At 39.3% G+C, this 25,748-nt stretch overlaps 1 protein-coding gene across 6 annotated transcripts in view; it reads left to right on the forward strand.

The window, feature by feature from the left end:
• RAMP3 (receptor activity modifying protein 3) overlaps positions 1–25,748 on the forward strand; it is a 96,612-nt gene that overhangs the window by 58,147 nt on the left and 12,717 nt on the right. For 5 of the 6 annotated variants that reach the window (XM_075083789.1, XM_075083790.1, XM_075083787.1 and 2 more), the window contains 2 exons: positions 7,968–7,997; positions 9,807–9,939. In XM_075083789.1, coding sequence (XP_074939890.1) covers positions 7,979–7,997; positions 9,807–9,939 — 152 coding nt within the window. In that variant the 5' untranslated portion in view covers positions 7,968–7,978. Of the gene's footprint in view, positions 1–7,967; positions 7,998–9,806; positions 9,940–10,072; positions 10,615–25,748 lie in introns of those variants that run through there. The other variant, XR_012659033.1, reaches the window with a different exon arrangement.

Here is a 25,748-nt window from a genome sequence, read left to right on the forward strand (position 1 = left end):
GCTATCACAGTTCACATGTGGACTCTGTGTGTGTCTGTCCATAGTAATTGCAAGCTGTCTGGCCTTTTGGGGGAAATAAATCTGAACTATGCTGCCTCGTCATTGATGTGCCTTTCCCATGATTTACACAGCAGACACACTTCACAATTATCTCTAGGCAGAGAGAGATCATCATGTTCTTTAGTTGCTTTGGTGACGTTTTCTGAGAGAAGGAGGTGGTGGTGAGACAGAGGTCCTGGCACAGGACCACTACTGGGGTCACACTGTACTCAGCGTGATGCTTGTCCCTGCTTGTGACCTTAGACAAATTTCTTACTAGTTGATATAAAATAGAGACTGCAGTACTGGGCTATAATGAACCTGAAGGAGTGCAGATCTTTAGGGGGTGAAAAAATGTTCACCTGCTCTTGCTAGAAGTGTATTTATCTGTAATCATAAATTACTAAGAGCTATGGTCCGTTTGGTTCAGAGGTTCTACATCTGTGTGACGACCACTGTATCCCAAGACCCTGAAGACCAGGTCTCATAGGCAGAAGTTAGATGAAAATGAGGAGCCTGAAGCCTTTGGAAGGCCTGTAGATACATCCTGAATAACAGTCTTTTCCTAACACGCTGGGGAACACACAGAGAAGTGAATTCAGCCAGAGATGGTTTGGGTTTGTTAGGAAAGCTGTTCTGCTCGTCTCTGGTGGCTGTAGCACCTCCTGAGGAGCACAGTCCTCTGGAACGATCTTCCAGTAACCTTAAATCAAATTGTGGTCCCTGCATTGTTATTGAGTGTCATCATTAGACAGTTCCGAATGCCACAAATTTCTTTCTACTCTAGAAACAAAGGTACTCCTCTTATTCTTCAGTTTTACTCTGGAAGGGTCTCAAGTTGGGATTTCCTTCAAGGAGCACATTTGTCTATACCATTCTTCTAAGAGAGTGTGAAGAGAGCTTACTTAAAGCAATTGATCCTGCTGTTGGAGTATTTAGTTCATCCACTGTCTGAAAATTAGTGGCTTTAAAAAATACCATTTTATATTTCAGTTACATAGTGATTCATCAAAAACATAATGGGACAGAAAAGAGGTGAAGAAAACATTGTGTGACATTTTAGGTTGAGTCATGCAGCTTCTATTCCGATACAGATCTTAGCATTTGGTCAATTGCTAAGTAATCCCCTCCCTAAGTATGTTGTTGAACTGGTATGGTTAATTAAAATTTTTATTTAATAATTAACATCTAATAAATAATTATTTAAATACAACATACTGGTTATATTTATTTAAATAAAACATACTGGTTTCAAACAAAGTAGCAGAAAACCCATCTGACTTCTCTGGAAGTAGACATAGGCTGTTTAGAAACCGAAGTATTATTTATATGCTGCCAGCAGTGATTTAAGAAGTTCACAATGGAATGTAAAGGACAATTTGTATTCCTGCTCTGAAAAATTCCCAAATGAAATATGAGTTCAGAATAATTGTCACATTTCTTTGCAGTCATTAGAAAGCTGGGGAGCTCTGAACCAGCATGAGACTGAACAGCTGGTGCCCTCTGTAATGCTGCCTGTTGATTTGCACTGATGAAATGGAAAAAGCTTAAATTGCTTCCTTTCATGCTTTTCTTGCTCTGCAGGAAGAAGGCTCTAATGTCCCAAGTTAACTCTCTGATATTACCTTACCAGTTCAAAAGCAGTAACGTAATGCCTCAAACTGTGATAACGTACAGCACTGAACTGCTGTTTTAGCTTTGAATATTACATTTCCATGGCTAATATACATCTTCCATATAGTTGACACAAGAAAAAAAGTATGAAAAAGGATTCAGCATTAAAGCAGGGGACAATGCAAAACTCACTTCCGAGTTATGGTGGGTGTCTAACTATCTTCTTGGATATAGGGACAGATCAATCTACCCTGCCAACAGGTTTACCTGGCTCCTGCCTCTCCATGTGCTGAGGCATGTTTTTTCTGGGCCAATTTTGAATGCAAGTGTAACAGTTCTTTCAAGTACTGTATTTATGGAAAGCTTCTGTTTATTCCTGGCATCCTTCCTTTGTGTTGGGTTCCTGTCATAGCCCAGCTCCATGAACTTCAGTTGCCTCATTTCCTCAGCTGCTTTCATACCATGTGATGACGTTCTTGCGTCCTGTTCTTGCCCCCCCTCCCCCCATCCTGCCTCTCTTATAAAGAAAAGCGTCAAAGGGACAGTTAGTAGCTGAGAACAAAAGATGACCTTCTGAGCCATGTATATTGTAGAGAGGTTTATTTAAAGATGGGCAGGTGGGGCTTTAGTTTTGGTACCAATAGTGTTATTTTTGCTTTCTGTACTTTTGCAACAGCCTCTAGACTTGAAACAATACAGTCATTCATGTTAGCTTGTTCTCTGAGGGTGGGCCACCTGAGAAGAAATGTTTCATTTTCCCAATAAATATATGCACGCGTTTCACTGTGTAGTAGTTAGAGGTATCCAGCTGGACCAGTTTTTGAATCATGTTCATTAAGCCCAGGTGGAAGGCTACACTTTGCTGGCTGCTTGCTCATGTGCTGTCAGGACTCTCAATGCATTAACAGTGCCCTGAAGAGCGCACTGGGTCCCCCCTCACCCCCATGTATGGGGCTGGGCCCCCCATAATGCCCTAAGCTACACCATGAGTGGTCCTGGCTTACTGTCTGTCTTCCTGTATGTGCTCTGGACCTTCGTACTGGATTGCCTTGTCTCCTATCCCGTCTCTGGCGTTGTCTTCTGCTGCTGCTGTCTGCACTCCCTGGTTCATCCCCACCATGTTGGAGCTGTTGATGGAGCCTGTTTCCCACCCATGGCTCTGCCTGCCTTGGGCAACAGTGCTGGGGCCACCCCAGCTCATCACCAGTCATGACAAATTTTTTTTTTCCCTGAGTGTGTTTCAGACTTTTTCATAGCAGAAGTTTATTCTTTGCCCATCTATATAGCAGCTTCATGCTAAATTATCACTTTGTTATATCTGTTGAGGGTTTAATATCCTGGTGTGATTACCTGGAATAAGAATTGGGCGTAGAGAAGCAATTTATTGTTTAAAAAATAACCTGAAGCCACAGTTTGTGGGGGTATGAAGTAGGCCTGTAAAGGCAGTAGGGATAAAGGCTTAGATCCTTAAGCACAGGCTGCAGCAGGGGGAGGACCAGCCAGCTTGCTATGGCACTTGAGCAAGGTGTCTTGTGTGGCTGTTGAGAAATGCATTGCTTCAAGCTTCTACAGACTTGTAGGAAGCTATCCGTGTTAAGACTCTTCCCTCCAAGTTGTAGGCGCTGACACTGTGGGTATTAAGCCAAATCTGTTTCAATAACTTGGTTTTCGTGTCTGGTAAGTCAACATATGTCTGTGAGCTCTTGAGCTTGTAAATGCCCAGGAAGACAGATAGTAAAGAAATCCTACCCCAGCTGTAACCAGTGTTTTTCTGATGCAGTAGGATGCCTCTTGACATTGTGTCAGAGCATAGGTGAGGTTATTTCCATGGGTGTTTCATGTGCATTAGATACCCTGAAGTGCCTGTGCATTTCTGCCAGAAAACCTGTAATGGTATAACTTGGGTTTTACATAAAAGATTGGTGAATTTAACATGATCTTTAACACCACCTATGCAATAGGTGACTTTCTGAAACATTTAAATACCTGGAAAAACATTGGTACACTTTTGTAAGATCAATTTGTTCAGTATTTAAAATCAGATTTATAAAAGAAATGTGGGTAATGAGATTTGATCAATATGACAAAATGATATTGAGTGTTGATTTCTCTCCCATGTTTCCAACAAATTATAGGTGCATGACTACAGAGCAGCAGTTGCCATTTCAAGCTGCAGTTTTAATTGCTTTCATGAACTGTATTCCAGAGCGATTCTTGCACAGTTATGTGCTGCTATCAGTAAAACTTCAAATTCTATAGAGGCAGGGTTTTTTTACAGCATAACTTCCAATATAGATCTGATGTCCTCACATATAGTTAAAGATTAGATGATGGCAGTAGGCAGGATTGTCTTTAAAAAGAGGTATAGGAGTAAGGTCTTGACATGAAGTTTAACTTGAGGTTTAACTACGTTATTGCTTTCTTATGAAAATTATGATTGATATGAATATGGTTTTGAATCAGACATCACAAATTTCAAAGGATATACATCAGAATACACTGCCATAATTGCTGGTGAAAAGCTGCATATGGCAGTCAGGTAAAACAAGAATTATCTGATATCTGTATTCTGAGAAATATTGGAGCTGCTCAACAATCTCACTATCCTGTCAGTCATTGCAGAATCCTGAAGTGTTCAGGCAAGGGAAAATAATACTCTAATGTTTCCTTCTTACATACTTATGCAAGGTTTTCAAAATTATTCTTACAAAGTGTTTGGAGGAACATGCAGTAGGAAGAACACACAGCCATTCATATGCTGCTTCAGATTTATGAAGTAGTTGCAATACAAAGACTTTCAGTGCTACTTTTAAGCCTCTGGGAAAAAATACCAATGAATAATAACAATATAGTAGAAAAATAAACATTGAGAAATATTTGTCCATTTCACAGAAAACCAGAAGTTTATATACTTGAAAAATTACAGGACAGTTACCCTCTTATATACCCCAATAGTGATTTTACATATTGATGTGAATCCCATTCTGACTTCCCTTTTTAATGTCAGAAGAATGTTTACAAAAGGAGTAGAGAGTAGATAATAAGAGGCTGCAGTGAAGGTCTAGGATCAGATTTTTTTATTTCATATACAAGATTTTGAAGTAGGTTATTAATAAAAATGTGGGTTTTTCTTGGTTTTCTGTGTGGCAGGTTGACCTTCACTAGACGCCAGATGCCTCTCTGCCACTCCTCTCCTCAGCTGGACAGGGGAGGGAAAATATAACACAAGGGTCGTGAGTCGAGATAAGGGCAAGGAGACATCACTCACCAGTTACTGTCACAGGAAAAACAGACTCAACTTGGTGAAATTAGTTTAATTTATTACCAACCACATCAGAGTAGGATAATGAGAAATAAAACCAAATCTTAAAAATCAGCTTCCCCCACCCCTCCCTCCTGCCCAGGTTTAACTTTACTCCTGAGTTCTCTACCTTCTGCCCCCAGCAGCACAGCAGGACAGGGAATGGGGGTTGCATTCGGTTCATCACACGTTTCTGCCATTCCTTCATCCTCATGGGGAGGACTTCTCACACTCTTCCAGTGTTCCAGTGTGGGGTCCTTCCCATGGGAGACAGTCCTCCATGAACTTCTCCAATGTGGGTTCTTCCCCTGGGCTGCAGTTCTTCACGAACTGCTCCAGTGTGGGTCCCTTCCACAGGGTGCAGTCCTTCAGGAACAGACTGCTCCAGCGTGGGTTCCCTGCAGGGTCACAAGTCCTGCCAGCAAACCTGCTCCAGTGTGGGCTCCTCTCTCTCCACGGGTCCACAGCTGCTGCCAGGAGCCTGCTCCAGCACAGGCTTCTCATGGGGTCACAGCCTCCTTTGGGCATCCGCCTGCTCTGGTGTGGGGACCTCCACAGGCTGCAGCTTCTCACAGAAGCCACTCCTGTAGCCCCCCGGCTACCAAAACCTTGCCACGCAAACCCAATACATTCCATCTCTCATTCTGTTACTCCATCCTGTTTTGCTTATCTTTTATTTTTCTTTCCAAAGGCTCTTCAAACCTGTTTTTCCCCCATCTTTCATCTGATGGTGCTTTCCTTCACTTCTTCCTCCAGCTTCAAGCTGGTTGGTCCCTTCACATCTGATGCACATCCACTAATGCTAGGGGCAATCATAGATGCTGCTGCAGCGTATGGAGAAAATAAAAGTTAAAGGCCATTGCTGTGGTCCATTGTTTACATGATTTAGCCTGCAGGCAACTGGTACAGTTGAACTGAACCTCCTCTTCCCTCCCTTAAATGTTGGTTCAGGTAGGAGCGTATGGCAACTGTGTATTTTGGGATCATGGCAACATCTTCCAACACTGTGACCCACTTTGCTTCCTCTATGTATCTTCTAATGAGATGTGGTGGCATCAGCCTTTCAAGAAATAAGCTGAACTTGCCCCATCTTAAAAGAGCTGCTGGAAGGGTCATACTTTTTGTGCAAACTATCGTGACCAACAAGTTGTAGTCTCCTGATTAAATCTTTGTTATGAGTTGAATATCTTGGAGCAAAGAAGACAAAGAGGGGTGGGCATGATAGCATGTGGTGGTCTGAATTGTTGTTTTATCCTTCTCTGAAGGTATCTGGACTCTTGGTTGAGACTAGGTGCAAAACATCCTGTTACTTATGAGCAGATCAGAAAATGCAAAAAACATGTTATCCTGTAAGCAGGGGGATTTGTGAGGACAAACCTGTGAGCCTTTATGTGGTACTTGATTTATCACCGCTTCCCTGCCTGACACTGGAATAGTCATGGATGTGTTGTTTTCTCTTACCAGTTCTCTCATTGTAAATCCTGTTTTATTTGCCTCACTGTGGTCTTAAGGGGATTACTGCACCAATAATTGTGAAGAATCTAGAGATCAATGATAGGAATTGATAGAATGAGAATTGGAGGTGCAGTCTGTGGTCCTCAGGGGGAGCGTCTAGGGCACCTATGTGCATCTAGACTGTTTCCTCAAGAATGGGTGGGTTTGCCTTCCTCATAAAGTGTGTGCTTTTAATATGATCTTCAGTCTTCTGCAATTGATAAGGTACATTTTCAAGTGAGGATTAAAAAAAACCCTACCCACGGAATCAAGTATCTTTACTAGTATAACAGATAATAGCCTGGAAAGAAAAGTGCTCCATTTGTGAAAGAGATACAGCCATCAGAGTGTATAATAGAGTTTCAGCTCTGTGCATTTGGATGCAACAGAATTTTCTGACACATGGATTCCTGCTCTTCACAGTTTCAGTGCATTCTGGCTCATTAGTAACTAAGAGATTAATGCTTGTCTGGAAGAAAAATATGTTCCTTAGAAGGATCTAGATTCTCCTCAAATGTATGTATGCAAAAATTTGCAGTTAACTCAGTTGAGGGCTTGGCATGTCTCGGTGAATGCATCAATGATTGGGACTGATATTCTGCTATGTATATCTTGATTCATTTTAGTGGAATGATGTGTAGGGTATAAGCAAGAAGCCTGAGGCACTCGTCTGTGTGAAATTACTCATTTAATTTCTAATGCAAGGTTAAGACTATAAAATTTTGTCAGCAATTTTTTTTTCAGTGGGACATCAAAAATAACTGAAGCCACATCCTTCTTAGCTATGTTTTTGTAAAATCCTAAGTGTGGCTGGAGCTGTGTGAATGCAGTGGGCTTCTGATAATTTAATCCATCTGGATGTACTGCAGATCACTGACCAGAAGACGCCTGTTGGCATAGTTTGTGTTTCTATTTGGATGCTCTTCTGACATACCTGTGTTAGCATAATGTTTGTGTGAGAAGCTTATGTGTTTTGAACATAATGTTTTTCAAAATCTATGACTTCACGGTGCAAAAGGCGGAGACCATAAAACATAGCATTACATTTCTAAATGAATAGAGTACACATTTATGACTGTGTGCTTGCTTAATTTTAATAGCAAAATTTTTTTTTTTGCTCTACACTGTAGAATGGCAGTTCACCTACCATTTGAGTGAATGTATTATCTCCAACTTCTTCACCTCAAGAAGTTTGAAGTAAAAATTTCTCTGTCCCTAATCCTTAATGTTGGAAGCTACAGGAGAGAGTGGTGTGGACAGACCCATAGCAAGGCTGCATGACTGAGCCATTTAAAGGATAGATAAAAAGGAATTTTAAAACATAACGTTCTCTGTATGTTCATTTTTCCATTCAGACACACTCTTTAATAAAACTGAAAGTAATGTTCGAATTAACATTTTGACGAACTAACATTTGAAACCTAAATTATGCTCAAGTTTGCTTGTATCTGCACTTATTCCTTTGTGTAATAGTATGGAGGTATCTAACTCATCTCTGTTTTTTTTTCCCTCCCCCTAGTTAATGGTCTAATGACGCTTGGATTTGCAGGTGAGCTTTACTTCTAAAATTCAAACTTCTGTTTTGTTAACGGAAGCCATTTGAGAAGTGCTTCCATCCTATCTCATTTCAATTAGTCAACTGTCATGCATTTTTTACAACTGGTGTTGTCCATTGGCTGTATGAACAGAGGGCGTTGTGTTTTGTAAAGGTCAGTTTCAATAGTGACGGTAAAATTGTAGAATTATTCATAATTTTGATCCCCTTTGCCCAGGGATTTAGGCAGAAACTCTTGTGTTGTCAGACTGTTCCTGTCAAATTACTCTATCAGAGCTTTTTCTATAATCCTGCAAAATATGGAAGTCCTAAAGAGAGCCAACCAAAACCACCAAGGCTATGGAAAATCCATTTAAACACCCTGCTGGGAAGAGGCTAGAGTAAATTGTCAGCACGCATGATGTAATGGAGGAGCAACTTCTATTCTGTTGGATTTACAGGGTTATAAATCAAGTGATATCTGGCTGTTTAGAATACCCTGTCAGGGAAGGCAGCTTTGCTTAACCTTTGTCAAAGCATCAATGCAGGATTTAAGTTGCCAGCTATGCAATTTTTGTATCTGGTTTTGAATTCTGCCCAGCTTTAGTGTTCATCTGCAGACCTAGCTGTGTAAGGTGTAACTGCTGCAGCTGCCAGATGAATTGGGAGGAACACTTAGATAGGCAGGGTTTACGCTATCATGTTAACTTCCCAAGGACAAAACTATGTTCCACCCTTTTTGTAACTTCTACAATTTCTGTCACTGGTGATTAATTGTAGTTCTGAATTTTTTCTGACATGGGTGAAGGCTTAGTGTCAGCTCTAAGAGCTCTGACATGGTGAAGGAGGTAGGGTCAGGTCCCAGTGAGTCAGACATACACGTGGAGAGGGTTGTGGTCTGTATGAAATAGTAGGCTTAGGGTCTTAGGTGCAGCATAGGCTGTGCAATTATGTGTCTGCTGCTCTTGGAAAGTATGTGAAAGCAAAGTATTTCTTTGATCAGATGTGATGGCTGTCTCGTGTTTGGCACATGGCATCACTGAGTCAGTGAGTTCCCCAGCTAAGGAGTTGGCTGCGATAGCTACAGTTAAATTGCTAGGCGCTCCTGCCCAGGCTCTAAAGGAGCCATCTGCTTTGTGGGTGAGACCTAATGTGCACTCAAGCCTGTTTTACAATTACACACCCCAATTTCAATGGAGATGATCAAGCTTGATTGATGGCTGGGTCATGATGTGAATTCTGAAACCAATCATCTTGCCTTAGGTTTCTTTGCAAGTAGCTGTACTCTGTAACATCAACATCTGAAAATTGCAGATTAATTGTCCTTTAGGGGGTATACTAAAGAAAAAGCTTAATTGTGACTGTGGGAATTCAAGCCCTTTAGCTGATAAGATGTACAAATATTTCTGATGTTTACAGTCATAGTTGAACAGGATGCATCTGTGTAAGCCTGAGTAGTGCTTTCTACATTGAAGTGTATGATCAGTAACTCCAGTTAGCTTTTAACTAAAAATACAAAAGGGCAGTAGTAAGTTAGTATAAGTAGAAGCTAAGTATGATTAGAAAAGTGAGTAGGTAGGTTCCTCTCTGCTAGGTCTAAAAGATGATATTATATCTAGTAACCTATAATATTGTTTACTAAGTTAAGTTTTTAATAAATTTACATAAATGTATTTTATCTATTTTCTAAAATTGTTTAGCAAGTTTAATGTTAGGCTTACAACAATGTAAGCGGTAAGCAGGATTATGTGAAGGAGTTTGAGTAATTTATTTGTGCTTCTATTTCAATATTTGAGATTTAAGGTGCTTTCTGATTTTACGTAGGTGCACATCAGGAGACTAATCTCTGCAATGAATCTCTCATGTTAGAAAAGTTGCCTGCTTGTGGAAAATCCTTTGAAGAGATGATGAAGAAAGTGGACTCTAAAAACTGGTGCAACCTGACAGAATTTATCATGTAAGAGTTAGTTTTGATTGTGATAGTTCTTACCTGTTTGTCCTTTAAAAAAAGGATCACCTCAAATACCAAGAACACTGTAATGCCTACAACCCTAATATATCCCTAATGCATGTAAAATGTTTGGTTCCAGATAAATTGAAATCCTCCTGTATTTGGTTGCTGGATGCAGAAGGCTAAACTGTACCTCTTAAATACCTGCAAATAAGGCCATGTGCACACAGAGACCCAGCTCTTAACTCGAAGAGTGCACAAAATAGAGCACTTCAGTAAAAAGTAACCGGTGGGCTAATCAATACTAGTTGCTGTTGCTTTTACCTCAGACAGTTGTGTTTATTTTAGTCTGTATTTCTGTGCATTTCTGTGCAAATGTTAGTTAAATAATTTTTTTCTGTGAAACCACTAAAGCAACGTGCTTTTAGAATCACGCTGTTTTGTTTTCTCTGTTGGTAGCAATGAAGTTCGCTCTGATTTCTTTTTTTCAGTAAGACAACAGGAACATTTCCTCAAATACAATTTCAGAAACCCACCTCTTACGTGAAATTGTCTTGTCCAAATGTAAAATGATTTATCCTATTGAAACTGCTATGGCTTGTTTCTTTGCCTGCCAGATAGCATGGAGAGAGTAAGCACCACTCATTTTGTTTGGATGATTAAAATACTGCAAGACTGACAGTAGTGAAGGTGGCATTTTTATTTTCTTATCTCTATTCCTGTTCTGTAGTTGCTGGAGGTATTTAAACATCTCTTTACAAAGCTGCACACTTCAAACTCTGCTCTGAAGGAAACTCACAGGGCTTGTGTAATTGGTTGCATTTTTGGCTTTGTGGAGCATCTGCTTCTTCAGAGCATGTCTAATGCATAATGCTTGGTTTTCGGAAGCACTGAGTACCCTCTACACCAACTGAAATCATAGGAAACTGCAGGTGTTCAGCACTTCAGAAAACAAGACTCAAGTGAATTAGCTCTGGTGTGGTGTGAGCCGGCCTGAAGCAGAGCACCTTCCTGGATTTGAAACTGCGCTGGTGCTCTTTCAGGGGCTGGCAGGGTAGCCACAAGCTAGCCACATCTGTTAGAGCATCATTTAGCCCCAGATACGTTCTTCTCTCATGTGATCTTTGGTCTTGTCTCCTGTCTATTATCACTTCATAGGGTGCAAGATTTTGCAATTGCCTTATGCAAGATTTTAAGTAGCTGATCACCAATAGACATTATAGATAACAAAATGTTGGACTACTGTGCTCTGTTGCAGCAGTTCCCTGTATTTCTCTTACTGCTGACGCCCTTGTTGAGTTGTCCCACCTGTTGATCTGACAGCATATTAACAACTTAGAATCTGGCTGTCTTAGCACTTTTATTTGCATGCCCTAGATGACTTTATAACCTTACAACCTTTTAAAAGGTAGATTCTTAAAACTCATGGCACTGGAGTGAAAGATGCATTCATGCAGCCCTCTCTAGCCATGGGAGGAGCAAGAGGAGGTGAGCCCTTCTTATCCAGCTGGCAGAAATTGTATTGAAATCTGATGAAGAAATGTGCGTATACAAAGGAAAATCAAATCCTTGCAATACTAAATTTATTTAACAAATATCTGTACATTTTGGGGCAATAATTTTAGTTTTGCAAGTCATCTAGGTACAAGTTGTTTTACTTATTTTGAAGGAAGCACTGTAATTTTGCTCCATTTGTTCTTTGTTACAGTTGTATTATAATCACAAAACTGAGTTCTTTGCTAATATCTTGTTCATATTGATAAGTGTCCTCAACTAGTGGGACTACTTGTGTTAGAGAAAGGTACCTACAGGAGTCAAAATATTAGGCTCTGCCTTTGTTAATGCAGGTGAAGAAGCAGGCTGCTTTTCACAAGTCTTGCCCTAAAATTTCTTCAAGAGTTTAAATATTTTGGTGCAAGGCTTTTCCAAGGTTTGGAGGTGACTGAAATCTCTGAGTTCTCCTGACTTTCAATTAGAGTTAAGAATCCACCTTGCTTTTATCCTTTGCAATTGCACTTCTCCTTTGGTGTCAATTTCATTTCCTGTACAAGGAAATTTCTGCCTATCTATGGAGATTGCTTTGTCTGAAGAAATCAGTCAGTCTGAGGCTTTGCTCATTTTTTCCCATATGCAGTACCAGAAGAAGAATTCCAGCCTATTCCAAATAAAAACCTTTTACATTTTTACGGAACATATTGTTTTATAAAACTTCTATCACTTACATTTCAAGTTCTAGCTTAGAAGAGAGTAGAGGAATTTGTTTTGGAATTTATTTCCTGAATCAAATATTAATCAAACATTATCCATCTAATTACAAAGTTATCTTAAGGGTTCATTACACTGAAGAAACAGCATATTTACATCTGCCATTAAGAATTTTACTCTTTGGAGAACATTGTGATTTGATGTCATGCTTTATATAAGAAGCATATAGGCTGATTTCTTCCAGCTCATTGGAGGAACCCTAACGGATGGGACTGAAACACCTCTTTATTTGGAGTATTCTGACAACTTAATGAAAAAAAAGGTATTTCTAGCCATAGTCACTTAAAATTCAGATATTTAAACCTGGTAGTATTAGTTTTACATCTAGCCTCCAGCAGTAAAAATTAGACAACCTGGATCAGATAGTGGGTTAAAACGGTGAGTTTTGTATGAAGGAAACTGTTTCTTCATAAAGTAATTTCTGCACAGCACTTTTCACATCTTGAAAAATTTGGCTTTGTATCTTATATCAAAATGTAATTATTATGGAAATCTGCTTCTTTTCTAAACTGTTTTATGGAGGAGTTTTAGCTCTTCATGGTAAATGGCTGCCCTTGGTTACAGGATTGTAAATAGCAATTATGTGCTTCACTGTTTGGCCAAACAGTCATGAGAGAGATTTCAATTACTTCAATTTGCTGTAACTTAATTATACTGTAATATTTTCTGACATCTCTGCTACTCGTTAACTTTGTTCTTAACAAACTCATGTTCTTTCAAAAGCAGCCTTTTGACTGACTTTAAACAGATGAGGCTGCCATGTGTGGCAGCTGATTCTGGAAACCAGTATGAGTTTTAGCCGCCACAGCCAATCTTGATCTGCTGGAAATGTATAATGATCATATATAAGCCATAAAATTTCAGGTTAAGTTTTACAGAAGCACTATCAGGAGAAATTTTCCCTATTAGCTTCCACATTTTTCTGTGAGGATTCATACAGAAATTAGGATACAAATACTCTGGGTGAGATTGTCCAGAGGTATTTGAAAGCTTAAATATGATGAGGGATCCAAGTGGTATTTTAAAATATTTTAAGTCATTTACACACCGTGGGTTTCAGTGGTTCATGCTAGGACACTGGAATACGAAGGACAACCAAAAATAACTTACAAGAAAGGTAAAACCTTCAAAAAACAGCTGGAGACATTCATTGACATAAGAGGAGGGGATCAGCTGGTCACAGTTTTGCTGATGCTTTTAGGCTATTCAGAGGGAGCCATGAGGAAGAAAATGTGACCGAGTGGTTTAAATGGCAGGAAAACATGGTACATGGCAAGTGAACAAGCAGAGACTGAAGTGTAGATGAAAGCTATGTGGGGAGTTAACAAAAGCAAATAGAATTCTCATTCACCAGAAACCTGGAAATTGCAGAAAGCTTTTTATTCTTAATGTGTAGTATTTTAGTTTTTAAAAAATAGTTATATGTATATACACACACACTAACATATATATAATATATTTCTCTATTTTATATATATAATCTATAACACATATAAAAAATACCATATATATTATATTTCTGTATTACATTCCTAATATTTAGCAACAACAGCTAAATACATAAAATCTACTACTGTCCACAAACCTAAGCTCCTTACTAATGGTCAGATTTTTTTCAGCGTGCTCTATGCAATAAATCCTCATCTGGTTACAATGGGACTATAGTTGAGATGCCAGGTATGACTAATTCCTTAAGCAGGAGGCCATATGAAGGTGGGAGTACCCAGAGCTGTCTAACATGAACCTGAAAAGATGTTGCTTAATGTAGTTGCCTAGATTACCTTCTATTCTTAGCTAATGAAAGGGTTTTCTAAATACTTCTAACTAGATCCTGGAAAAAATTTAGCTAGAACAGTCTCTAAACAAATCTCCATGTGTCTCCCAGCCCTAACTGCTATGGAAATATGGGACCGAAATATGCTTGTGCTGGTTCTCAGTGGCTCGTTAAGCTTTTGGCCTGCTCCCAAACACTGGTATCTCCTCTGTCTTCTGCATCCCCATTTTCCAAACGTTTCTGAGTGTACTTATAAGCATTTCAGTGATTCTGAGGCCAGAGAGATGGCTATGGCCATCTGGTCTGCACTGTTGAATAACACAGGACAGACAATCTGCCCAGTAGTCACTATTTGAAACCCAGTAAGAGTGAGTGAGTATCTTACGGGAAGGCATTGTCTCTTCATTTAAAAGATATCAAATGAGTATTAATCCATTACATCTGTAGACAAATTGTTCCAAAGGGTTTGCTGTTCACAGTCAGAGGAAAATGTGTCTTATTTCTCATCAGTTTGCTGAACTCCAGTGCCCAGCGATTATACCTTCTTATGTATTTTCCCGATAATAAAATTTATTCTGTTGACAGAAATCCTTTTTTCTCAATTAAATACAAGCAAGTCACATTTAAGTCACCTCTCCATCACTTTTTTTTTGGGGGGGTGAATTAAGATCAAACTTTTAAAGCCTGTCATGATAATGCATGTATCTCAGACTTCAACTCTTTGCAAGTTTTGGCAGCATTTTGGAGAGTGGATTCCAGTCTAGAATTGAACATTTCACCCAGTAGTATTTTGCATAGTGTTACATACAGACTCCCTATTTTTTCCTGTAATCCTACAGGGTATTCAGCATTTCTCTTCTGCCAAAATATTTGTGCATTGTATTAACACTTCTAGCTACATAGTAATTCCAGGAGGACACACTCCAAAAGCTGTATATGATTTTAAGCCCCTTTCAGAGCTACTTGTGTGATGTACGTTAGGTAGTCCAAATTTGTAAGTGATCCAAATCAGTCTGTGTAACTACACCAACATCTTCTACTCCTTCTTCACTATTTACTATGATGTTTGCATACTTAAGCAAAAATTATTTGTTTACTTCACTTCAAAGATACTGGGCCAAAACTTTTGCAGTTGCTCTCCATGAATAGCAATTGCTTGTTTATCATTAGTTTTCCAGTCGCATTTGTTATTAATTCAAGGGCTACCATGATTTTCCATGGCTTTTTTTCATCAGAATGTTTTAAACAAAGTTTGATAAAGTCTTTAAACATGAATGAATGAAATACATTGATTTTAAGGAAGCATGTGGTATGTGCTCACGCAAAAGTCCCAAAAGATTAATTTGAAAAACCCATAAGAAAATGTTTTGGACTCCATGTATGCATTTCTGCTTGAGTGGCTGCTGTGAGAGCAAACACTATAGAGGTAAGAAAAATAGATCTATATGGTAAGTCAATGCAAAAAAACTTTACAACCAATGTGTACCAAAAAAGAGACATATATAAAGAGTTTTGATTAATTAGAAACTTTTACCTAGTATATGATACCAAGTCATGTTAGATTAACTTTAATCTTTGCTGTTGGTTAATCCTGTGTTGCATTCCTTACAAAGAGTTATACTACTGTTTTCATGAGGGCATCCAGTAACTCCATTCAAAGACAGCAGTTAAAAAAAAACTGTCCAAATTTAACTATACTGTAGCACAATCCAGTCAGCTTTCCTGATTTTATTGTATAATTATTTCTAGAAATAAAGTATTTTCAGTGGTAGTGGTAGGGATAACAGCATTGCTCTCTGGCATTCAGTACTGTTTTTGTTGACATAACAACAAGCAACATCGCTGTTTAAAAGCGTGTGGATCTCTTTATCATTGATTGGGGCTTGTTTTAAGTTTTTTCGGCAATAAAAATTCTTAGGCTGTAAGACTACAGAGAAATAATCAAGGGGTTACTACTGGAAGAGTGCAGTTGACCGTGCAATAGATATTTCATCATAGGCCATCTGCTTTCTTTGATTGAAATGTTAAGAGTTGATGCTTAATTTCCTTGGCTGCCAGAAGGATCCTGTTTTAGGCAGAAGATGCACATTGTGTGTCTGGGGCAGTGGGCAGCAGATGCCACTAAAGATCATCACCCTATTGCCACCACTTGGGCAAGTGTATCAGGAAATAAAAATGAGGGCAGGATACTGCATGGTTCTGGACAGGGTGCAGAGGCCATTCTTATGTCTCTGAGTAGAGCTGATCAGTCTCTGATGTTGTTAGGGACAGTGATGGCTAATGAGCCCAGAAAATTATCTTCCTTCAGAGACATTCCTTTCATCAAAGAGAAACGGATGCCTACATGTTTTATACATGTCTTTTGCGGCACACTTACTCATTTGTATCCTTACACATCTTGTCACTCCAGCAGTCCTTTCTTAAACTGAGTCTCCACATAGGCATGCCAGCTTGGAGTTGTCTAAGGAGTGCATCCCCAGACTAATTTCTTATGGATCCCAAACAAACTACAGAGTGCTTTTCTTTAGCTGAATCAAAAAATTAATCATAGAATCATCAAGGTTGGAAAAGACCTCTAGGATCATCAAGTCCAACTGTTAACCCAATGCTACCATGCTTCCTAAACCATGTCCTGAAGTGTCGCATCTACACGTTTTTTAAATACCTCCAGGGATGGTGACTCCACCGCCTCTCTGGTCAGCCTGTTCCAATGCCTGACCACTCTTTCAGTAAAGAAATTTTCCCTAATATCCAATATAAACCTCCCCTGATGCAACTCAAGGCCATTTTCACTTGTCCTGTCACTAGTCGCTTGGGAGAAGAGACCAACACCCACCTCGCTACAACCTCCTTTCAGGTGGCTGTAGAGAGTGATAAGATCTCCCCTCAGCCTCCTCCAGGCTAAACAACCCCAATTCGCTCAGCTGCTCCTCATAAGACTTCCTGTCCAGACCCTTCACCAGCTTCAATGCCCTTCTCTGGACACACTCCAGCACCTCGATGTCCTTGTACTGAGGGGCCCAAAACTGCATACAGTACTCGAGGTGCGGCCTCACCAGTGCCGAGTACAGGGGCCCTGCTCCTCCTTGCCACACTATTCCTGATAAAAGAAATGAAATAACAGTTGATAATGTAATATCCAAAAGATAAGGCTGATATGTAATTTCTGGTGTTTGAGTACACTAAGCATTTCCTGAGGGGACAGACCAGCCTCAGTAACATTTATTTGCTATTGGACTGAAATTGAGAAAGGTAGGTTTTGATTGTTTTCTTTGATCTAGTCAGGTGTCATTTATTTCAGTGTAAGGCGTTCTGTTACATCAAGCCAGTATTACTGTTGCAACAGTTATCTCACAAATGTACAACGTTGCATACTTGCTACCTGGGAGCTCCCAGCCAATCATTCTGTGTTTGCCAGCCAAGGAATAGCTATGGATTGAGAGGCTGAGGGTTAAATAGCAATTTGTGTTTTGGAAGAGTTCTAGCAGAGTAGCGCGTGTAATGAGAAGATGTGACTTCTCTGTTTCAGCAAAAGAATCGATTGTAACAGACTTCTTCCTGCAGTCCCTGCATTTCTTTTTGCCTCATCAAGCCTATCTTCGTGGCCCAGAGGCCCCTAATTTGCTGTGAAGCAATGGCTGTGTGGCACTGCTGTATGGCACCTGGAAGATAGATGTTACAATTCTGATTTTCCCAAAGTGTTAAATTTGAGTCCTGAGCAGAATAGGAGAGGGCAAAAGTTGTCTTTAACTGTATGTCTGAAGCTGATTCATTGCATGTATGCTTATTCCTGGTGGAATTCCCTGCTTTGCTGTGAGCATGGTCCAAGGTTTGTCCCCATGCTGAACAACCATTTTATTTTCTGCACAGCCTCAGTGTAGTTTTCCCAGAACCCTTTACATTAAAAATGAATTTTATAAACAGAAGCAATAGGCTTCAGTCCCATTGAAAATGACAAAGGAGGTCCACCCATGTTCTGTACAGATGTTGAAGATTTGAAAAAGGAATTAAGCAAAAAAGATGTGCCTGACTAGAGCCAAATTTGATCTAATCTTCTGGAAAAATAATCCTAAAGCTGTTGCTCAATTTTGAAGTCAGTGGGAGTTTTGCCTGTTAAAATTTGGCCCAACTAAACTAAGCTAATCATAAAAGTGCCTTGTTTTCAAAGCAGCATAGTAAAATAGTAAAGGAAAGAAAGTCAGATGATATTAAGATCAATGGGGAAACAAACTGTGAAAGAAATATGTGCAATCCAAGATGAAATTTTACGCCCCCAGTTCTTAAAGCTTGGAACTAATAACCTCTGCTGGCTGAGTGTTTATCTAAGAGCCCTCCAAACGGAGTAATTTTCTTGGTCAGTTGTATAAGTTTTTTTCATTGACTGCTGCAGGAAGTCTGATCTAGGTGCTGATCAGTGATTGCATCCAGCTGCTAATGTCAGAACATCTGTAGAAGAGGAATGTACTGTGAAAATCTCAGACAAACTACTGGGTTTGTTTTGCAGCTAAGGTGATGCGATGATTTGTGCGAGCTAATTCGTTCCCATAGTAACATGTCTCACAGTTAGACAGTGGACATGGCTCATTTTTTTTCAGAAAAGCCTCAGTTCTGGATTTTTACATGTGGTTTTCTCACACAAAAGACGAACTGGGGCTGCCTAGAGCTGAACTTTTGAGTGGCCACCACACATGTGATTTTAGATCCAGAATAGTACTGATTAAAGGGAGTCCCTCTCTTCCTCAGCTGTGCCATGTAGGGGTGTGTCTGTCTGTATTTATGTTAGGAATTATAACCTGGTTGACAGACTGGTACATTGGCTATGCTTTATCTTGTTCAAAGTCATGGTAAAATGCTGCAAATCACAAATGTGCTTGCACAAGAAAAGCTCACTGTATTGTTGCCTGCTCTCCAGATTATCTTCTACACTGTTTTTGAGTAATGTTCTGTGTGTGTCTGAAGAGTAATTCTCTTTTTTCCCCAAAGATTTACTGGGGAAGAGAACCAAAATTCCTTATTTAGCATGGAGTAACCCCTCCCAGTTTTGTCAGCCCAGATTTGGTAGAAGAAAATATTCTTTCTCAGCTCAGTGTCTCTGTGAAGGAAGGTTGGAGACACCTGCACTTTATGTGGCCCCACGTCAGTGTAATTTATTTACCATTTAGTGTTTGATGCAATATAGAAAAACAGGGACTGCTGTGGTAGATGCTAGCATTTTCTGCTTCTTTAATAAGGTGGTCTTCGTTTGGGCTTTTGTCGTGGTTTAGCCCCAGTCAGCAACCAAGCACCATGCAACTGCTTGCTCACTCCGCCCTGGTGGGACAGGGGGAGAGAATCGGAAGAGTAAAAGTGAGGCAACCCATGGTTTGAGATAAAGACAGTTTAATAGGGAAAGCAAAGCTGCGTGCGGAAGCAAAGCAAAACAAGGAATTCATTCACTGGTTCCCATTGGCAGGCAGGTGTTCAGCCATCTCCAGGAAAGCAGGGCTCCATCACATGTAACGGTTACTTGGGAAGACAAACGCCATCACTCCAAACGCTCCCCCCCTTCCTCCTTCTTCCCCCAGCTTTATATACTGAGCATGATGTCATACAGTATGGAATATCCCGTTGGTCAGTTGGGGTCAGCTGTCCTGGCTGTGTCCCCTCCCAGTTTCTTGTGCACCCGGCAGAGCATGGGGAGCTGAAAAGTCCTTGACCAGTGTAAGCACTACTTAGCAACAACTAAAACATCTCTACATTATCACCACTGTTTCCAGCAAAAATCCAAAACATAGTGCCCCATACTAGCTACTACGAAGAAATTTAACTCTACCCCAGCTGAAACCAGGACAGCTTTCCATACAGATACAGTTGCTGTTTGTTTTTTAAGCTCTCAGTGAAATGCAGACAGTGCTGATATTTCAGCCTTTCTACCTGGGTATTTCTTTCGCCTCTTCAAATATCAAAACTTACAGTAATTTTGTATTAAACAATCTTTCTAAAAACTCCTAGAGGTCATGGCAGCAGTGGCAAAACCAGGTAGTAACTAATTACCCCCAATAACCTATTATTTTCCTCTGTGACTCATGCCTTTCTTTTCAAAAACAAAGAAAAGCGGTTTATAAATCAGTTAGGTGCAAGCAAGTAAAGTAATGGAAAAGAATGTCATATTTGAACAGTTCTGTTGCCGTCATGCTGGTAGCTGACAATAGGAATTTTTAATTGCAGAAGTAATAGTGTTTGCTGTCTAATATTTAAAAAATTGGAAAGAAAAGAAACCTACAGTTTATAAAATCTCACCAGCTGCAGGGCTGTGCTGAAAATTTGTACATTCATGTGCTGTTTGTGATCAGCTGTTCTAGCCACAAAGTTGCTGTGAAGTGAACGGAAAAGCACAGCTTTTCCCTTAATTAGGCTATATTATAATATCATTAAGAGGAACCGCATTTCAGGTGAATCTCCATGACTTTCTTATGAACTATATTAGCTTTATTTTATATTGTGTAGGTAAGAGTATGTCCTTATGAATGTGAATACAGGGATTGGTTTGAATTCAGAGACCAGGATTCCACATCAGCCAAGAATACTCCATTGCTGCATAATTTCTTTCCTCCTAATGGATGCAGAGGCTAAAATAAGGTTAGTTAATGCAGTTAAAATTTTCCTCCTTTACTACATAGGAGAGGGAAGGACATTTTATACAATTCATGGCTGTGAAAATGAAATCTATATTTGATAATTCCAGATGAGAGACTGAGAGGCTTATGGCTTTGGACACTCATTTCTAATAGTTTTTCTCTCTTTAGTGCAAAGTTATGGCAATGCACTCCTAAATCTGTATCTGCGGTGTCTACCTTACATGATACGGAAAGGTGGTGAAAAACGTTAATGAACATTGACTATTTAATGAATTAAAGTATGACTTCTGAATTTTAATGATGTATTAAGGACACTGGCATTTATGAATTCTGTGAAGACTGCAGACCATTTTGCATATAAATGTAAAGCCATCACTTTGTTCTGCAGCGTATTGTAGAAATAGCTATGCTCTCAACAAGCAAAGCCTTATCAGCTTTTCATCTGATGAGATTTCTTGGGTTTTCATTTTGGATACTGGAAAATCTTGCTTTTTGCTAAGAAAACCTTGTTTTGAAGAGCTTCCTTGAAACCAGTAACTAGGTTGAATGAACAGGATAAGGAGAAATTGGCCAGTCTTTTTTGAGGCTGTTGGATTAAATACAGAAACTTCCAAGAGCTCAGATTTGGTGAAGTAAAACAATGTTATTTGTTATTTATATCACAACCCATGTTGTAACTGTAGTCTACAGAAGCCTCAATTCAGGGATACCATTGCTGAGGAATGGGGAGAAGAGAAGATGATCAAAGTTTGCTCTTCATAAAGGATAACTGTTTCTTTCTTGTTAAACCACTGGAGACTCTGGGTCTGCCATTGAGAAAATGGTGATTGAATCATGCCAAAATAGGGTGCTTTTGCAGCCCATTCTCTATCTCTTCAAGGTTTTCAAGAGCTCAGACCTTCCTGTTCTTCAGTTTACAGATAATTTTGCAGATCTGTATTAAAGTTCTTACCAGTGTAAGAAAAGAGAGGGATCTTCTGAGTCTGCTACTAAGTAGGAAAAAAAATTACTTTTTAATTACCAATAGCTGAAAACTCTTCAATTTCAGATTTCTGTTTTTCAAGTGCATTTTTCAACAAGTTTTGACGTCTGTTACATTTATTTGTCATGACTCATTGTTTTCAAAAGGAGAGTAAAATCTGGCATTTGCCAAAAGGTCACCAATATAAATATCAATAATTCCATCTTAAAGTTCTGAAAGAGTTTTCAGCACTGGTGGAGTTAAGGTCACCAGAAGACACCGGTTACAATATTTTAGCAAGGGTGCTGTGAGTCAAACTGATGTGTACCACAGTATATGCATCGGACTAGTGGCTGGTAACTTGCACCCACAAGGTGGGATCGGTGTGTCAGTTCTTACTTTACCAAGACTAACAACAAATAGTTCAGGATATAATAATATAATAATCCTGATGACTAAAGTCACTTGCAAAAAATAATGTAAGCAATTTAAAGGTGATGTTAGAAAGCACTCTGCTGTTAAATCTCATGACTGTAAGATGATACGCCTTTTCAACACCTTTCATGTACCCTTTGAAGATCAGATCTATTACTGAAGATCAGTAATAGAGAACAGTCTTCATGGAGCTTATTATTAAAGACTATATTTCAAAATAAGCAATAAATAAGATTTTTGTCTGAAGTTACGGAGTGGTAAAATAATACGGCATAATTGATAGACTGGTATCAATTATGCAATGCAAATATAATGGACAGTATCTTTTTAGAGGCAGTGAAAATGCAAAAGAAGATAACTATGTTATGAAAATGAATACTTAATAAAAACTTTTGTCGTTCTGTTTTCATTTGCAAGACAGTTTCTACATTCTTGTTTTCTAAATGGATCAACCACAAACATATAATAACCCAGATTAACTCAGCAGAGGAAAAAATAGATTTTCTTGCTTCAAGCTACATGTGGTATTAGTCATGTGGTTAACTGTTGACAGCATGATGAGGTATTAATTAATACTACCCATTTGTTCTGTACTCAGGGTCTTGTTTCAATTACAGAAGTTTATTATATAATGATACTTTAAAAAAAGTATTTTACATGGTTAATTGACTAGGCTCTGGCATTTCTATTTACTGTTACAAAACAATATATAGTTCAATGTTGGAAAATATACCCAAGACAAATGCAGTGTTCTGCACTCTTAAAGACATTAGTCATCTTCTACAGCCTGTTGTATAATTAATTTGCAAAGGGCAGGCATATATGTTGCTAGCTGCATTGATAAGTTGATGGCAAGGTATGAAATGATTATAGTACTTATGATAAGAGCTGAAAGTGTAAGGGTTGGAAAGAACAAAGATTGCCACAGCATAGTGCATAGGTGAACAATTAACAGCACCATTCTTTTCAGCTTCCATGAAACTGATGTTTTACATTTCTCTTGCGTATACAAATGTCCTTCACACCTTTTGATGACTCCTAAAATGTACCATTTCGTATTAAGGTGAGTATCGGTTCATAACGTAGATGGATTTTGGGAAGGAAAATGTTAAAATGAACATTCTGGCATCTAGAGCTGGGTTCTGTCTCTGCCTCCGTTGTTGGAGCTTGTGGGACTAGGAGTTATCACTGAGGCGGAGTCTGATTTTTATCTGCAGGAAGGTAGCTTAAGAAGCAGAATGATCTTAAGATGGTCTATGTTTTGTATAATTTATCACATTGCAATGTAATCTATCATGGATTTTTGCTTTGTATCACTGGGGAGTATAGATATCTAATACGTATCTAGGCTGTAGCATACAGGTGTAAGGTATTAGTGTTACTACTTATGAAAAAATAACTACAAAAATGTAAGATTGTTTCTGCTTTTAACTATTGCTGTGCATGGAAAAAACCCAGGTTTTTTACCGTCAGTGTGAAAATAAGGCAGCGTTTTCATTGTCCAAAGAGGAATTAGATAAAGGCTCAAAAGATAAAACCACTGCTTGGCTAGCCACAGTGCTTAAAAATTAACAGATGCCATAACAGCTTTCTTATGGCAAGAATTTGTAATCACAGGTGATGTGCCACATTACACTGTTCTTTCTCAAATTAAGGTAGAGCTTAGGAAGACCCAAGAAGTTGTTGCATAAACTCAGCAGAGCTGGAAGCTGAAAACCAGCTGCCTCTCTCAGGTGACACCCTCAAGATGCTGGGGCCCCCTGCTTCTGATCTTCAGTCAGTCTTACTGAAAGTCATCCAAAATCTCCTGCCATAGTACTTTTTGCACCTGAAGCTGCTGACTTGTCCTTAAGCAATTCCACGGAGTGTTGCAACACTCAAGTCTTCCAGAAACAGTTGTGGAGAAGGAGTAAGACCCTTCAGGTCCATCATTTGCTTCTGTTGTCTGTATGAGATGTCAGAACAGACTCAGGAAGACACAAAGCACAGCAAGAAGTTATTTAAGGAGAGGGCACGTGTCTTTACCTCCACGAGTAAGAGGGAAAGATGTAAGAAAGGAAAAAACCCACATTCAACGGTGTAAAGGCTGTACTGTCAAAATAATGTTAAAACATAACCATGTACTTGAATAGTAATTAAACAGGACTTTTCTATACATGGCACTTCTGCTATCAGACCTTCATGCTTTGCCTTAAATTCTTTTCTAATGTGTAGGGGAATAGACAGGGATCGGCGACCGGAAGATCACGGGACGTGACGGAAAGATAGACTCCTCCCCATAGGAGTGGCAGGAACAGGAAGCGCAAGAGCTATATAAGCGTGTGACGCAGCCAAATAAACAGACATTTTGTATCCATCACATTGATGTCTGTGCATCACTGTCCCCAGGGTGGGTAGAGCCCTGTGTCCCGGAGATGCGGCCCAAGATAAGTTCTCCCGTAGAAGCGTACAGCAACACTAATGTTGTTACTGTTCCTCTTATTCTGTGGTTAACTTTTCATCAATTTTGGTCTCGTTTGTGAACTGTCCATGGACAGATTTCAATTTTAAAGAATATATTTATTCAAAACTGCAAAAATCACTTGTTTGTTAACTAGGAGTTAACATGATCTGAAGTTTAAGAACTGTAATTAGTTACCTGATTTTTGACTCCCATTATTTGTGTTCTGCTTGGAACCGAAAACAACTGCCACTCTCCTCCCAAAGCAAATGGATTCTGTAATTACAGGAATTTTATTGGTGTATATAAAACCCATTTTCCATAAATAATCAGAAAAAAAATCTACATTCTTGGTGTGCTCATAAAAATTAAGTAAGGGCAGTTATGGAAAGTATGATGGAAAGTTCAAATTAGAAGCAGATTAATTTTTTATTATTATTATTTTATTTGTTTTCCACTCTGTGCAGATGGTGCAGTGGGTGTTTCTCAAAGTGTAAGCCTGTTTGACCTGTGATTTCTGTTTCACAGCTGGATATCATCAGATACTTTTCTCCCCTGTCTCCACTTTAAGAAATGATACTGTGGTGTTATAAAAGGCTTGTGCTACTCTGGACTAAGTGGAATCTAATAACAGCTTCCAGTCAGCAGATGACACTTTAATATCATTTTAAAAATGAAATCCAAAGCAGTTGTTTGTAGATATAAGCTGGAATGAATGAGGAGGGCTCTTCAGTTATTTCTTTCCCTGTGAGTTTTAGTCTGTTGGTCAGAAAAATGACTATGTTCACAGGTGCCTGTTTTGAATAGCTGTCTGGAGTCACAGCTGTGTAGTACTGATCTGGATTGGAGCCACATTTTCTCTGCTTGCGTGTCAGCTTGGTTCATCTATATGGAAAGAAAAACCTTGAGCTGCTGAGATGATAACAGAGCAGCTCTGGTCTGGGGACTGGCTTTTCCTTCCTGACTGTGGCTCCTCCCCAGGTGTTAGAGGATTGGACTGAAGCCGAGTGAGCATTTCATTTGGAAGCATGGTGGAATAATGGTTTTAGCATGGAGTTGGAACATTTTCAGAAAAGTGTTGCCAAATAAGCCATTATTCGTAGCAAACTTTACAATGTGAACGAACAGAGCGACTGATGTGTTTGGAAGAAAGCAGAATTGCCTCAACAGATGACTGATGCTTGTGACTAACCTGAATACCTGCATGCACCGAGTCCATTTGCACTTGGGCTGACTGGAGGGAGGGTTGTGCAAACCAGTGGTGACTCTGATGGTAATACTTTTGGGGAAGGAGTTGACCTTTGGTAGATACAAGGATAGCAT

Source organism: Phalacrocorax aristotelis, chromosome 2 (genome assembly GCF_949628215.1).
Source record: "Phalacrocorax aristotelis chromosome 2, bGulAri2.1, whole genome shotgun sequence".
Lineage (NCBI taxonomy): Eukaryota > Metazoa > Chordata > Aves > Suliformes > Phalacrocoracidae > Phalacrocorax > Phalacrocorax aristotelis.